This window comes from Cydia amplana, chromosome Z (genome assembly GCF_948474715.1).
Source record: "Cydia amplana chromosome Z, ilCydAmpl1.1, whole genome shotgun sequence".
In the NCBI taxonomy this organism is placed as follows: Eukaryota; Metazoa; Arthropoda; class Insecta; order Lepidoptera; family Tortricidae; genus Cydia; species Cydia amplana.
In genome coordinates, this window is record NC_086096.1 from 5,416,287 (window position 1) to 5,431,834 (window position 15,548).

Below are 15,548 nucleotides of genomic sequence, written 5' to 3' on the forward strand. Positions count from 1 at the left end.
TTATGCAATCTTTAACAGGAAATAAATATACGGAAACAGAATGTTTACAACAAAGTTTAAAAGTACCTAGACCTATTAAATTACTACTTAAGAAAGTAATTTTATAAAAATCACTTTTTATTTTAGACTAAACCAATAAGTAATGACTAATGAAAGAAATTTTGTTTCACTGTCCTGCGTTGTACTATAGTATGGTTAGCCTAGTGTAAAAGGATGGCAATACTCAACTTTTGTAATGTCACCAATGTCACACGTCATGTCATCAAGTTATATCGCGTCAAACTTTTAAAACTGCTTAAAATTCAATTCTAAGAATAAAACCATTCAGAACACGTTAAAATTCCATATGACTAGTACTATTGTTGCAGTTTTAAAATAATTGCTGATCTTCCACGGTTCACTACCCCAACTGTAATTGATACTGCTCGACACAGTTTTCGCAAAAATGGCTGTAAAAGGGGACAGTATTCCTAGTAAAAAGAGTGTACTCGTGGCGTACGTGCTCTGGCTGTTTGGTGGTATATTCGGGGTGCACCATTTCTACCTACGACGGGATCGACATGCGTTCGTGTGGTGGTCTACGCTGGGAGGTTTCGGAGTGGGCTGGCTGGGTGAGATCTTCAGGATCCCTCGGTATGTGCGGGACGCGAACGAAGACCCGAAGTACATGGAAGAGCTGGTCGGCAGAATGGTCAGGAACAAGAAGGTGAGGTTATTGCACTGTTGTTATGTTAATTATTGAGCTGTAACCTACTTTCTGCGGTAGCCTGTGGTCCAACTCTCCAATTGTTTTTAAGTTAAGGAAGTTATGAACTTCTTGCACATGTTTGTGATCACAAGTGCAATTTTATTAACAGTTTTTAATTCAGAACCAAAATCGTAACAACTTTAACTAATTACAACTTTATAAATATATGATAGGTTAACACATTGACTGCCAGACAAAAAACGGCGCACTATCCCCAAAAACTGGTCGTCTATAGCTTCGTATAAAACAATCGCCCAGCGGGTTGTCGGCATCTGAGCAAAGTTCACGAGCGCCCAACAGATGGGTTCCTGGCAGTGAACGTGTTAAGGCAATTTGTAAATATGTTCTAATTGTTCCTCAGCCACCGTTCTCCATGAATCGTTTCACGGGAATGCTGATGGTGGGCTACTCCTGGGGCCAGATCATGATGCAGGCCGTGCCACCCGATGAGTTCTACGGCATCAACCTCCGTTACCTCAATATTCTCATTCCTCTTGCAGCTAGTATAGGTAAGTCATCCAATAGTACAATACAATTCCTCTTTATTGCACAACCTCAATAAAACATTTAGAGTGAGACAAACATAATACATGAAGACAGACATGTTACATGACATTGTACATGTTAAATCTCAAAAATAATAAATAAACGCCCCTTATTGGACAGTTAGGTACAAATTAGAGTATGCTATACATAACACATGTTAGGTGTGAGAATACTTTTATTAATTATTTTAACTAATATAATAACGTCATAATTTCTGGTCATAAGTAAGAGATTACTGCTCTAAGCTGCCTGATAACTTAACTTTTGTAAGCCCCCTTAAATGTAAACACTTCAGTAAATAATGTTTGTGCTATTTTGTCACAGGGATATGAAGCCTAACTCAATAAACTAGCTTGTTTATTGATGATGTCTGTAACATCAATAAATGTTTCACAAATTTTATGTAACCAGTAAAGAGCTACATTTTTCTGCCTTTTGGGTTTAGACTAGTATTTGAATCAAGGCACATTCAAGGCTTGGTGCTGATCAGGTCAAGAGTACCTTGTGACGTGTACCAAATAATCGTTTGTAAGGTAATAAAAATACTATGCTCTGAAATACACTCAGTGTCTTCCCTGCAACTATAATGACACATGAAACTTGTTAAACCAATTATTCTGTTACCAGGTTACATTCAATGCCAATATCAAGGTAAACACCTCGAAGCATGCCATATACCAATAAGAACTATAATGTTTTTCTAAGAAAGGTTAAAATCGTATAGCACTTTCCGTCTACTTAGGTAATTCTTCCTGTAAAGTTGCTTAAAGACTATGTTTACACAGGTGTGTGGACGGTGGGTAACATCGGTCGCGAACGTGGCACGCTCAAGTGGCCTCTGTTGGCGGCGTACGCGGCGTATCCGCTGCGTTACTACGTGTACGATGAGACGGTGTGGTTCACGCTCATGGTGCTCGCTGCGTGTCTTGCGTTCGACTCCTTCTCGAAGGAGTGGCGCAGGACACCGGTTAGGAGGCACTGGGTGAAGTAAGCATTTTACACATTCAATATACGAGTATATGGTATATGAATATGAATATTTGAGTTTATCCAGAGGCCGTGAGTTCAAGTCTTTCCCAAGGCAGTTATTTTTTTATTTTATATTTGTTCTAAGCTTAATAGTATCGTAAGACGTAACTGCTTGTTAAAAATTAATTTAGTGTATATAGGGTTTTATTATTCAACACATTTTCCACCAAATTGCTGGGTTTAAGGCATGTCAGACATTAGCCCAATGGATATTATATAATTTCAGTAATAAAAACAAATTATTGACAACAACTTGTACCTGTAACTGAATAAATATTGAGTACAATAAGATATATTACAGCCAGACTAATGTTGCGAAAGCATAGTAAACAGCTTCATATTGTGTGCTTAGGTGCTATGTTTTTATGTCAGTGAGATAAGGCTAAGCCAATGAATTCAACACCATACAAACACTAACGCGATGCGAGCGTAGACTATTTCTATAATCACTTCATGGGATAGCAGTAGCATATTGTGTCTCTTATTGTTTACTTTTCAATCTATAAACTACACCAGGTATTGAATGGACTTCTTTATTTAGGTATTTACAAAGCAACTCATGGCAAATGTGCTTACACAATACACATTTAAAGTAACCTCTATGCCATCAAGTAAGGTTTAAAATTTCTTTCTTGCACCATTATCTTGGCATGTGACATTTTTGGATATTACAAATTGGTAAGAACAATGAGCTATGTTCTCTCCGACCGGATTTATTTACTTTGTTTTTAGTATAATGTCTAATCGAATTTTCAGACGAATCGTCATCTTGGGCCTGTGCGCGACCCTGTTTCTGTCCCTGTGGGCCAGCTACCTGTACTTCCACGGCACGATCACGGACAGCGAGGGCGACGAGGTACCTATATACGAGGCGATACACCACTTCTTCACTAGCCCTTGGTGAGATTTGTAAACGATTGCTACCAGTTATATCCATATTTAGAGTAGTTACTATGCCTGTGCGCGACCCTGTTCCTGTCCCTGCGAGCCAGCTACCTGTACTTTTACGGCACGATCACGGACAGCGAGGGCGACGAGGTGCCCATATACGAGGCGATACACCACTTCTTCACTAGCCCTTGGTGAGTTTTGTAAACGATTGCTACCAGTTATATCCAGATTTAGAGTAGTTACTATATTGGGCCTGTGCGCGACCCTGTTCCTGTCCCTGTGAGCCAGCTACCTGTACTTCCACGGCACGATCACGGACAGCGAGGGCGACGAGGTGCCCATATACGAGGCGATACACCACTTCTTCACTAGCCCTTGGTGAGATTTGTAAACGATTGCTACCAGTTATATCCAGATTTAGAGTAGTTACTATCTTGGGCCTGTGCGCGACCCTGTTTCTGTCCCTGTGGGCCAGCTACCTGTACTTCCAGAATTACTATCTTGGGCTTGTATGAATGTATGTGTACCTACGTGACCCAGTTCCTTGTCGTTTTAAACTGCTGTTAGTAGGTACTCTTTTTGTAGATATAAATTAAACCAATGAATCAATGATCATATTGATCATACGTACGCTGGGTCAAGAGCCCGCGCAGCTCTATCTATTGATGTTTGGAACTTCTGTTGAGGTTTTGGATTACAGCTGTGAATGCGGCTATTAACGCAAAACAAATAATGTGTATGTGTAAGTTGCGTGCGTCATAGCGAATATTTTTCACTTAAATTGCTAAATAACAATCAACTGCACACTCGTTCTGTTTTTTTTTACTCAACTGGTCGGTTAGAAGTAGGTCAGGTAATCTATGTATATTTTACCTACACATTCCAATGCATTGTGTTAATTATAAACTTCACATATCACTAAATTTGTCTTATGCCAGGAATTTTCTTCGTGGTTTGTTATCGCGTCGTGTGACTGCATGCTGTGTCACTTTAATTTCCCATATTGAAGAATCTGATACAACACGAATCAGATGGCCGTGTGAGTTTATTTCCTGCACATAATGTAAGAGGAAACCAGCTCATGTTCTTTGATGATTTCATTAGCATTAGTAAATAGTAGTTCCTATAAAAAGTAGTCCTAGATTAGTGATTGTCAATATAATCTTTATTGCACAAAAGAAAAACCTTATAGTACAAAAGGCGGACTTAATGCCATAAGGCATTCTCTTCCATATAGTGGTTGTTATATTGGGTGCAGTAAAAGTTAAGGTAGAGGTTAGGTAATTGTGTAATTTCTAGTTTTTTAGTCAGATGGTCCAAGCGCGTCAATTATATAAAACACAAAATATCTTTTGTTGTACACATTTAAGTATTCAATAATCATATAAACCTCATGTACTTATTAGCATATGGTAAAACGTTTAGATTTATCTGTATTTTGTTAAAAGTAATCTACCAATAATACAATCAATCATACAAATAAATGTTATTACATATGTTTGCTACATTTAAATTAACATTAATAAAGCCAGGGTAGTCTGAACCGTGCGTAGTTTTTATTGATACAGTCATCAGCAGAAGTTGCTAAGCGGGCGAGGTGTTCAAAATGATCTTGACGCGACTTTATTGTTAAGAGAATTCTAGCAACTTCTGCTGCTGACTGTATCAATCTATTAAGACTTGAGAAAGAAACTCCAACGCACTCTTGTCATTACAGGTGGCTGGATGTGAAGCAGTGCCTTCACGAGACTTATCAGTACGCGCAGCACCACGGCTGGTACGAAGTTTGGAAGCAGATCATCGACCTGTCCGACCCACATGGCGAACAGAACGCCTACAAGGTAAACCATACCCTACAACAGCGCTTCTCGAACTTTTTTGGTGACGGAACACTTTTCGAAAGCGAAACATTAAACATTTTCATTCCTCACTGTGGACCAGACACATAAAAGTGCTGGTTTTTGATTTTTTTACTGATTACAAGTATTCTCGCGGAACCCCCACATAGGTTTTACGGAGCCCCACTTTGAGAATGGCTGCCCTACAAGATTGTATTTGGCCGTCGCGACGTTGCGGCTTTTCTTTGGTACTAATTTATTTTACTGGCAAAGGTACACTTTGTCAACAGACGTTGAAAGTCATCGTATGTCACCGATGTAAACAAGAGTTTGTACAAAATGTACAATTGTACAAATGTACAGTCACCACACGGGATTGTTACGCCATTTAGGGTCCTTGCTAAATTAGTTTTACCATACTTACGCTATGGAATGTCCAATTTAATAATCACCGAGCGTGTCTATACTTATTATTTAGTCGTATGGCAATTATATACAGTCAGGAGCAGAAGTTGCTAAGCGGGCGAGGTGTTCAAAATTACCTTGACACGCTCTTATTCTCCTAACAATAAAGTCGCGTCAAGATCATTTTGAACACCCGGCCCGCTTAGCAACTTCTGCTGCTGACTGTACATAGAGGGGAATCAGAGTGTAGCCTTGAGGTTGCCAAGCCAAGCAACCAAGTCAGATGTCACGGTGAAATGAAATGAAATGAAATGAAAGTTTATTCACGAGAACATATGGTACAGTAGATGTTATTAAGTGTACATATTGACCCATGATATGTTCGGCCTTATGGCATGTGAAAATTATTTGTATTGACATAGTTCATGCATGTCAAAAGAAAATACGTTACAAATAGTCGTGTTTACTAAAATATTATCAAAATTTAAATTATTAAATACAAACATCAAGTTTCAAGCCTCAATCTACAGTCAGTTAGTCATTCAAATTCAGCGCATAAGTTCATCAAACTATTATAGTTAAATCTAATTTCTTACTTATATAAAAAGATTACATGTAATAAAAACCGGCCAAGTGCGAGTCGGACTCGCGCACGGAGGGTTCCGCACCATAAACAAAAAAAAAAGCAAAAAAATAACAAGCAAAAAAACGGTCACCCATCCAAGTACTGACCCCGCCCGACGTTGCTTAACTTCGGTCAAAAATCACGTTTGTTGTATGGGAGCCCCACTTAAATCTTTATTTTATTCTGTTTTTAGTATTTGTTGTTATAGCGGCAACAGAAATACATCATCTGTAAAAATTTCAACTGTCTAGCTATCACGGTTCGTGAGATACAGCCTGGTGACAGACGGACGGACGGACGGACAGCGGAGTCTTAGTAATAGGGTCCCGTTTTTACCCTTTGGGTACGGAACCCTAAAAATGGTGTTCAGGTCCTGGGTCTCCTTATTTCACTATGGTTCTTGGTTGCAGGTCCTTGGTCTGGGGCCGGACGCGAGCCAGCAGGAGATCACGTCGACCTGGAGACGGCTGTCTCGGGAGCACCATCCTGACAAAGTGAAGGAGCAGGCGCTGAGGCGAGCCGCACAGGTATTGCTCGTTTCAGATTGTACAGGGTGGCCAAATAAGAGGTATACAACTTTTTTTTGCCGCCATTTTATTTTGGCGGTAAATATGACAGTTATTGCATGAAAATTAGTTTGTGTAGATACGGCAAATTTATTATGGAGCGTTTTACGACGGAACAACGTGTTTTAATCATTAAAAACAATAGAAACATTAAAAATAACGTTTCCCGGTCGATTAATTTCGAGAAACGGTGACATTGACTGGCCCCCAAGATCGCCTGATTTAACAGCTCCTGACTTTTTTTCTGTGGGGCTATCTAAAGGGACGTGTCTATGCTAATAGACCAACGAACCTTCAGCAATTAAAACAAAATATTCGAAACACTGTCGCTGAGATAACGCCAGAAATGTATGAAAAACGCGATGAAAAGGGTTCGCATCTGCCATGCTGCTAGAGGTGGACATTTGTCTGACATTATTTTCCATGTGTGATTGCTGACCCTACATATTATATTTAACAAGGAATACTTAATATTTTTTATGTTTTATAGAATAAAATTTCAAAAATAAAGTGTATACCTCTTATTTGGCCACCCTGTACTTCTTCTTTCCATCCTTGTTACCCCCTGCTGGGGTGTAGGGCTCTCTTTCTTTCCACTTAAGCTTTGGATTCCTCCGAAAACGGTGCCGTCATATTACGGCCGCTATATAGCGTTGACTGACGTCACTAGAACGTTGTCTATGTAAACAAGATGGCGCGGTTTCCTAGACGGCGTTGATTGTCAACGTAACGTAAGAAAGCGGTGCCGTCATTTGGAAGACGGCCGTCATGACGGTGTCGATAGTTTCGTGAACGTTTTATTAGATAGCGGTGACGCCATTTCGAATAAATGACACGAGATTTGAATAAATGATTCCGTACTACGATTATTTTCCTCTTCTGATGATATTTCATCCTCCAAGTAAATTATAGATGGTCAAGCAAATCTTGTCAGTAGAAAAAGGCGCGAAATTCAAATTTTCTATGGGACGTTATCCCTTCGCGCCTACAGTTTCAAATTTGCCGCTTTGACCTTGGTGGATGACGGTGTGTTATGACGCCGTGGTACTTTCCACATGTCGCCACCGTAAAGACGGCCGTCTTTTGCGGGCGCTATAAGACGGCCGTCATATGACGGCACCGTTTTCGGAGGAATCCAAAGCTTTACTCCGGTCCTGGGCAGCTTGGGTAGCCTCCTCCCATCCCCAATACACCCAGGTCTTACTTCACAGAACGGTGCAAAGTAGATTTAGGACGACTATGTTTCCGTGTGCCGGGCATCAGCTCAGATTGATCAGATCAGGTTCAGATTGTACAGTTAGCATCAAAAATAACGGAGCTGTCTACATGCCAATAGTATCTACTAGCTCAACAAGAGTATATTTACAACAAATATATTGTAACACATAGTTTTGAACGCGAACTAAAGATAGACATATAATATAACTATCTCTTTTTGGAATACGGAAACTACTCTGACTGAATGGGCTTGGTAACCAACTCACACATTCAGTGCAGTAATTTATTATATTTGATGTCGGATTTTTGAGAAAACCAGTATAGATGTCTTGGAAAGTACAAATTTGTGAATATTTTTATTTTACTCAGTTCGGCTTCGCCACATGTCAAACAATTTCAACGGTTAAATTTGCAAATGAATTCATCATATGAAGTTGCGACGTCACAATGTGAATTTTACTAACTTCATAGCAAATAGTAAAGTAAGTATATTAGGTACTTCATGGCATCAAATCATATTGACGTTCCATATAGAATATACTATTAGTGTACCCTAAAATTACTTTTTTTCGCAGGAACGCTTCATGGAGATTCAGCAAGCATACGAGATCTTGTCCAACAGCAAGCACCGTCGTCACAGGAGGAACAAGAAAGACAACTCCGAGTAAGGACGTAGTTAGTGTGCTTTAACCCTTACAACGCCATACGTCATAAGGCGGGTCCAAGCAGCTATCAAACGCACTCAATGCCTCGGGCGAGGCACGTCTCCATAGACCGGGATCCGCGCGGCAAATTCCTCGCGAGGCGGCTCGTTCTGCGTGGACCCGCCGATACAATAATCTTACGCCAAGATCACGGACGCTAGCGACTTAATATAAAGAGCGAACAGACGAATTTATGCACGCTTGGCATGTCAGGGGTTAAAAGATCGATCACATCGGAGTTTTAATTGCAATGAAAACTTTAAATACATACCAATTGTAATCTCAAAATATGACGTATAAGTGTAGGGTTAAGTTGTAGTCAAAATGAAAAATTCGTCATTTTAGGGTTCTGGGTATCATCGCCCGCACTGTTAACTGTCCATCGGTGGACCTTATGCCTTTTGTAATAAGGTCTCCCGATGGACAGCTAAGAGTGTTGCTGTTTGTACCCGACACTATTGTCTTGTTCACCGGACACTTGCCTTAAACTCCGATTTGGTTGATCCTATGGACATGTATTGATGTCTTCGACTTGAAGATTTGGTTTCTATTTCACAAATGTAGTCAGTCAGCAAAAGAGTTAGGTAAGCAGGTTACTCGCTATGATGCTTGGTGAGAATTTTAACCAATTTTTTAACAAGCAGGTACGTCTGACCACATGAAATGAAAGAATGTAGATGAATCATCAGTAAATATTTTGGCCTTTTTTGAGAAATAATGCACTTCACAGGTTTAAAGTATATTTGAATGACAAATTGCCGTTTTAACGGCCATGAATTTAGAAATCATTTTGTAGTAATATATTTTGTAGTAGGTATATATAGCGGTACGTAGGAACCTAGTGTTATTTATACGTGGATGGATTCTAGCGCTTCCAAATATTTTACAATTTTCCGAAATTTTTGCTCAATACTTATTCGAATAGCACGAATCTTTGCGGTTAGTGATTTTATTGCATTTTGTTACTTAATGAAAATAATCTTTATCTATATACAGTGTGGAAAGATTAGTCGGGCCCTGGAGGAAAACTACCTTAATCCCTAAGCTGGCTCATTTTACTTAAAGGAGACATTCCTTTATTTTTAAAAAGAAACAAAACTGCATTCAAAGATTTTCTAAAACTCGCTTGCCTCGTCCGGGACTCGAACCAACTAAAATTAAAAAAAAAACGCTCCCTATTTTATTATACTAATCGATAGTGTTATTCTTCAGGATAAAATTTCTCTAACAAACATTTGGTCTTAAAAATAAAAATGATCGTTAAATATAACACACTTATCTTTCCACACTCGTATATATAAATGTAAATCATTACTAAGCAATATTAAAAAGTATTTTATATGTTTGTAAGTATTTCTATCGATCTGGTAGTCTAATCACTATTTAATGGTTGTGTAATGATATTTAGTATTAAACTGCCCGTTTTATGGAACCTATTTATTTAAGATTTTTGATATAATTTATTACATAAGTATAAATATAATTTTAAGTACCTTAAATCCGGGTTATTTTAGCCTCCTACAAGACTCACGGTCCTACCTACAGGACTTATGAAGTTTAATTTCAATCATATTCTATGGACAGAGTTGCATTTGTTTTGTTTCATTCAATTTTCAAACAAAACATAATCAACTCTGTTTCTTTATCATCGATTCAAATTTCACTTTTGGATTTTTCTCCTTGTATGGCTGGGTCTTAGGAGGTTGGTCATCTATTTGTTAAGCCGAAAATACCCTTCGAAAAAAAGTATAAATTACAGTTACATCATGGGGTTTTCAAAAACCCCATTTTGTAAATAAAATTAATGTATTGTTGGCAATTATAATACCCTCTAGGGCTACAGTAATGTCATAATCTGATACTACGGTGATAAAATAACGTTATTGTACGTAAGAAAGTGATTTAAAAACTATTGTAAAATTAAAATGCTTTACGTAAATAAGTCGATTCAGAGAGTAATAGTTATGTAACACGAAAATCTAGAGAACTAACGAATTTATAATATTTATAAAATGTCAAATTACGCACAATTGTCGTATGTAGTATAGTAATATTTTAGCTCACACTTGATCAGAGCGTATTGAATGCATATGTAGCAGAAATACTCAATGAGACAGCCTTTTTTAAATTTATAAAACGGATGACTCCCTTTCCCCTTAGATCCCTTTGGGATACCAATAATCTAATTTTATTTACTCATTTAAAGAAATACTAAATTGAACTGTTCAGTTTGCTTCACAGTACTAGGACATAGTTTGGATTTTGGCAATTTTCTAATATCCCTTTAAAAGCCGTGGGATTTAGAAACCTTTTATTAATTTAACTTTTTCATTAGTTGACAATGAACGTGTTAAGGCCAGTGTTGTGTATAACGCTTATTTTTAACCTTAAAGACTCGAGCCCTCAAGACTCGTAAGTTTTGAATACTCGACTATATGTATTTGAGACTTGTATTTATTTATTTTACGCGTATGGATATAAGAAATCTTCTTTGCCGCCTTTGAGGCGTTAATCCTCGAGAGTCTTAAGGGTTCGAGTCTTTAAGCCTTGAAATGAGCGTTTTTCACAACACTAGTTAAGACATTTTTTTGTATAGAAACATTGTGTATTCAAATAAAGTAAATTCACGAAATATTGTGCCCGACAACAGTAAAATGCCGACATCCAAAACGTGTGAAATATTACGTAAACATTAATGGCGTTATTCATAAACGGCTGCCAACTTAATCAGTTGATGATCGTCGTTTGTCCCTATCTGTCGTTATGTCATAGAGAGGGAGAAACGATGATCATCAGCAGATTAACTAAGCAGACGTTTATGAATAAGGGGGTTAGTCTGTCAACTCGAATAATATATTGCATTTACGATACCAAATTTACATTATTTAGATATTTTAGATAGTAATTGAAATAAATATGAAGGTCAAACGGCATTTATTGTTTAAAGCTTAATTAAGGAATAGGTACTGAGAAAAAGTATATTAATATATTTTCTTCGAGATCTTTGTCTCCCCTTCCTATTTCTAATATGTTTCAAATCTCTCTTATTCTACGTTTTTTTACATTCCGATGTTACTAGATGTAGTGTAGGGACGCCCGGCCGGAAGCAGGCGGGCTGTCGATCGCGTGTCGCGTTCATTCAGCCCAATGTTACTATTATAAGTGTCTTCTTTTTTCTATTAACTTTAGAGAATTTATTAATGTTTTTTAATTATGATGCATTTAATATTTACCGTGTAGGTATTAGATTAGTAAAGTCGGTACGTACCACAGGTGCTGTATGTGTCCTTGAAGACGATAATATCTTGTGCCAAGTTCTACTCCATACAAAATCTGCTAGCGGGTTCCTTTTGTGTAGGAATACAATACAATACAAATCCTCTTAATTGCACAACCTCAAAATAACATTACCATAAAAATTTAGAAACAGCACAAAAAAAACTTCTTTATTCCGTATTGGCACTTGACTAGGCCCTTTGGTAGATTCTCGTATCCATGTCATAGTTCTTACATTCCAGTCGTGACCAACATTCCACTTTAAATTGCATACCTAGGGTAATTTTATAGGGTAAATAATTACTTTAGACATATCGGATTATTTACTAGATGTTCGAATATATTTTATACTATAATTATTGATTACTAAATATAGTTTATATATCTACTTTTTATATTCAATTGCATACTTACGGCCTGTTCGAAAAGACCATACCTTAACTTTTCATTTTTGGTTTTTGGTCTTTGGACCCTATTACACATGATACAGATATTGGAGTTAGATCAAAAGACCTTAATTAAATAATCAGGTCTTTTGATCCTGAGATGAGAAGATTAACTCCAATATACTCGTTCAGATGTGAATATTATTAAAATGTCGTAGTTATATGGCAAAATATGCATATACATAGAAGAAAAAGCTCAGGCATAACCAAAAAGAAAATTGTTATGTGTACTTACTTACGTACTGAACTTGTGGACCATAGTTGTAATACTGGACTACAGTTGAGTGGGATTATGGTAGTGGATCTGTATTAGCAATGTTTTTGAGTCATTGTTGATTTGAAAATAGCTATTAGCTCGAAGTGGCGAGGCGTCATACTAGTTACTTAGTAGCTAAGGAATCATGGTTATATTTTATTTTCTTCAAGAGCATAGTTATCAAGTGCTAATTGTCTCATACTAAGCAAGCCATTATGCCCTCCTAAGGCAGTATTTCAAAAACAAATAGACTTAAAAATGGAACTTTCAGATTATGATTTTAAGGTTCATATTTGAATTCCATTTTCATTTAATACTGTTTTTAAGCTTAGCTGGGCAGCTGTGTATTTTAATTTATTTGTACGCCTCACCACTGCGTTTTAGTGTAAAATTCCGTCCATATTTGTATTATTCAATGTAGTGCATTTGTAAATATATAAGTATACCTTTTATATACATAATTTTATGCATTTTATCAGCTCAGATTCCGTTTTGTTACCATCGAAGAAACTAAGTTGACCTATTGTAAATCTTATTGCTACGAGATAAAGTTTACTAATGAATGGTCAGTTGGTCAGTTAACTGTGTTCCTGTTAGATCAATTCTTCTAAAAATATGGTTATTTTAGCTAACCGCCCAGAGGACTATAGAAAAAGTCTCTCATTCTAATCGAATCTTTATTTGACAAATCAAAATTGCAGTTGCCTTGGCAAGTTTTGATGTCAGGGCGACTAGACAATAATGTCATCCTTAGAACAAATATACATGTCTAAACTTCTGACTTTCTACAAAATAAGAGACTAGCTAACAATCAGTCGCGTTCCTCATCGTTATACTTACATTGCAGTGCGAATCAATCGTTCCACCACGTCATTTATCGATTATTATCACGACGACAGCTTTTACCACTAGCAACTTTGATCAAATAGACTCACTCGGTACCGTATTTTAATTATCCAAACTCTGGACATCATCTTTTTAAACAAATTTAACTGAGTGATAACTCCCTCTATCTACAGTGAGTGTGCGGTGCCGAGCGCGCCTTTTATGCAACTCTCAGACACTCGGCGGCAAGCCCTCCTAAATCGTATTGACAAGGCATCGGTTAAACTATTTTGTCTTTTATATACGCCTATGGGCCAAACTCTGTAGTTAACAAAACCGACTTAACTGACAATAAATCCGGCACCGGTTCGGAATTCAGTTTACCCAAACACCGACTGATCTTTAGAGCTTCCAGAGTGCGTCATTCCAACTCACATGGTTATCACATTTACCATCTACCGGTAGCCATTGCAATCCGTTATTATTTACGTGTCTCTGATAAAATATACCGATATTAAAATATTGTACATTTACGTAAAATCTATCAATTTAGCATTCAATAAACTACACCATTCATTTAGATGTAAGGCTAGTTAGGTACTTTAAGTACGTAATTTGTCCTTTATGTTATTTTACATCCTTATTTGATAACGAACTTTATTGTATTTTTTAATTTTACATTTTACCAATAAATGAATTATACTACATCCAAATGTTTAATATTGTATCTCCGCCCTATTGTCCTATTGTTCGCCACGGCTAGCGCCTTTTCTCTAATTTGACTTATTCTTATATTAGAGTGATAACGGCGTATATTAGACGATTAATACTTAAATATATAGTTACATATAATTCGTTGTACGGCGAATGAATATTTTGTTTAAGTGATTGTGAAAGTCTTTTATTAATAGGGGATGGAATAAAACAAGAAGTTATTTAATTTCTTTAATTACATTTGTTTCATCAAGGTACAAGTACATAAAACCGCATAAGACCGCGCCAAAGCGCAAAACGATGTTAGCCACGTCAAAACTATTTATTTACATATAAACTATGTTCGATATATCGAAATGCATTTATTATATTACAATAAAATTATAGGCATATTTGCCTAGAGTTAGACCAAGATAAAGTCTGCAACAATTTTGATAGCACACGCGTGTTACACACAAGTGTTATTTTATACCGTCATCATTTCATAGAAGTTTGACGCACTAAAGGCTTCGTCACGCAGGCGCGTTTTGCGGGCGGCGCGTGAGCGGAGCGCGCCGCTTTTACATATAAAACGCTCACGCCCCGCTCACGCGCCGCCCGAAAAACGCGCCTGTGTGACCAAGCCTTAAGACTTGCCCTGCGTGTGCTGTCAAAATCGTTGCAGACTTATCTTGGTCTAACTCTAGTAATTTGCCAATGTCAGAATCGACCTTTCTGTTTAGATACGATCATGACATCGGCTCTATTTGCACTTTGTGTTTATGAGCATTGTTTGAACGAGTCTTCTGAATCTGAACTTCGTTTACTAAGCTGAAATACCTACATACATAAATGTTGAAACAATTTAATAATCTTATTAAATTATTAATAATCTTATTAAATTACGATTAAACAGTATTATATCATTCGAAAAGATAACAGTTGAGAAAAAAGTCTAAATTCGTTTTGTATTACCTATGTTTATACTATAGATAAAACATAATGACAAAACCGGCCATAACATCCATCCTAAATTGTAGCTTTCCATCAGTAACGACCACGGAGCAAAGCCTCAAACGGTCAGACAGACGGACATGGCAAAACTATAAGGGTTCCTAGATGACTACGGAACCCTAAAAAACACTTTATGAATATTTCAGACGACTCGTTCAAGCATATTAGATCAATTAATAGGTAGGTAGGTAATTGAGCTAAAATGGGGTTCTATTTCAATTAATTTGTAGCGTATCTTTAATGGCACAATGTTATATAGTTCTTCAGAAATAATGTATAGGAAGTTTACATCCATACGAGAAGGTACCTTACTACTTTTAATAATATAAGTCCGTGGATAATAGGTATCATAGGTATCATTCGTGATACAGGAGCAAATACATTAATATATAATACGGGTACATTTTATTTCATCCATTGATGTGAAACATATTATAGCTGAAGAATTTATTTTCTACATAAAGTGTA

The 15,548-nt window shown here is 37.1% G+C and overlaps 1 protein-coding gene across 1 annotated transcript; it reads left to right on the forward strand.

The window, feature by feature from the left end:
- Nucleotides 1–184: 184 nt before the first annotated feature.
- On the forward strand, nucleotides 185–8,573 carry LOC134660769 (dnaJ homolog subfamily C member 22). Its single transcript, XM_063516557.1, has 7 exons — nucleotides 185–706; nucleotides 1,110–1,257; nucleotides 2,080–2,281; nucleotides 3,080–3,223; nucleotides 4,932–5,055; nucleotides 6,493–6,609; nucleotides 8,442–8,573. The coding sequence occupies exons 1-7, from the start codon at nucleotides 446–448 to the stop codon at nucleotides 8,532–8,534; spliced, it is 1,089 nt and encodes a 362-aa protein (XP_063372627.1). The 5' UTR covers nucleotides 185–445; the 3' UTR covers nucleotides 8,535–8,573.
- Nucleotides 8,574–15,548: the final 6,975 nt, after the last annotated feature.

What these genes read in the sequence shown, in the direction of transcription:
- LOC134660769 (XM_063516557.1), top strand. Translation starts at nt 446, where the DNA reads ATGGCTGTAAAAGGGGACAGTATTCCTAGTAAAAAGAGTGTACTCGTG. An exon ending in GTTAGGAGGCACTGGGTGAA is followed by an intron (nt 2,282 to 3,079) that starts GTAAGCATTTTA and finishes TCGAATTTTCAG; the next exon opens with ACGAATCGTCATCTTGGGCC. An exon ending in CGCTGAGGCGAGCCGCACAG is followed by an intron (nt 6,610 to 8,441) that starts GTATTGCTCGTT and finishes TTTTTTTCGCAG; the next exon opens with GAACGCTTCATGGAGATTCA.